This window comes from Amphimedon queenslandica, unplaced genomic scaffold (genome assembly GCF_000090795.2).
Source record: "Amphimedon queenslandica unplaced genomic scaffold, v1.1 AMPQUscaffold_11655, whole genome shotgun sequence".
NCBI classification, from domain to species: domain Eukaryota; kingdom Metazoa; phylum Porifera; class Demospongiae; order Haplosclerida; family Niphatidae; genus Amphimedon; species Amphimedon queenslandica.
Genome location: NW_003548103.1, coordinates 4,567 through 5,884, shown reverse-complemented (window position 1 = coordinate 5,884; position 1,318 = coordinate 4,567). Strand labels below are relative to the sequence as shown.

Here is a 1,318-nt window from a genome sequence, read left to right as displayed (position 1 = left end):
AATGAGGATTCAGATGAGTCTCACAAAGAGACTGATAAAGATGAGGAGGAAATACAGCAAATGGCTGAAAAGGGGCGCAAAGAAATGCAAGGCCCAAGTACAGCTGAGGTTCTGTTTAATGACGACGACAATAATTCATTACCTTATGACCCAAATCTTGTATGCCCAAAGTGTGGAAAGCAATATCGTGTTGGGGAAATCCAGAAATTAAGGAGACATATAAATGAATTCTGCACAGGAATAAGATGATCAATAGCTTTTATGATTATTTCTGTTAAGAATAATAATTTTAATTAACTAGTCTATTCATAGATTTTATTAAAGTTAAGATTTGGAACATACGGACGTGAACGAATAATATGCAATATTGGGAAATTCCCATTAAGGACACTATTCTCATTCTGATTCTGGCATATAAATACGTGCATATGTACCCTGTCTCTATCTGACTATCTCTGCTGCAACTAGTACTCTTTCTACCAATGTAAGCATCTTCATTATTGTGTACTTCAGTACTATTTTTAACAATGCATTTCACTGACACTGTTTGGTAGTTTTGAAAATGTTCAAAAAATGTGTTTCAGTCTTTGCAGTTTGCACAAATGGCCCCATTGATTGTATTGTAATGAATTTATGACAGTACTTTTATAATCTCGCTAGCCAGACCATTCCCCAGCCTACAGTCATGGCCAATGACGGGGAATGGTCTAACCATATCTGTGATCTAACTAATCTGCCTGAGTGGGTGTTAATGATTTCAATTATTGTTTAGTTCTGCTCATCAATGGCTGAGAGGAAGAAGTCTAAAGGGTCAAAAGGGAACGAAGGAGAGGAAGGGACTGATGGTTCTAAACAAAAAAGAGGAGGAGGAGGAGGAAAGGATTCTCAGCAGAAGAGAACAAAATTAGGTGGAGCTGCTCATTATGTACACAAGCGAGTAACAGGACAGCCAAAATCAACACCTAAGAAGAAAGACGGAAAGAATGATTCATCTGAACCTCATTATGAGATTCCAGCTCCACCTCCTCCTAATATGGAATCAAAAGAATCCCAACAGCCACAAGGATGGAATCCAGCTCCATGGAATCCAAAAACTCCAGTTGAGAAGATCCCACCCAGTGATGCTAAACACACTGATCCAGTACAACAAATGGTATCAGCATCAGGAACAGTTATATCATCAATAGAAGGGACAGAATTCGATCATACTGAACTACCAACTGAAGGAGCTACACCTCTTACTGTAATGAAATATGATCATGACGACGATGATGATTCTGCTAATGTAAGTATAATTATTCAAAATCCGTATGTGTCA

The 1,318-nt window shown here is 38.1% G+C and overlaps 1 protein-coding gene across 1 annotated transcript in view; it reads left to right on the top strand.

Annotated features, from left to right (window-relative positions):
* The first annotated feature begins 386 nt into the window (after positions 1 to 386).
* Positions 387 to 1,318, top strand: part of LOC109589071 (uncharacterized) — a 1,571-nt gene continuing 639 nt past the window's right edge. The window contains exons 1-2 of the mRNA XM_020005193.1: positions 387 to 484; positions 773 to 1,285. Coding sequence (XP_019860752.1) covers positions 785 to 1,285 — 501 coding nt within the window. The 5' untranslated portion in view covers positions 387 to 484; positions 773 to 784. The remainder of the gene's footprint in view (positions 485 to 772; positions 1,286 to 1,318) is intronic.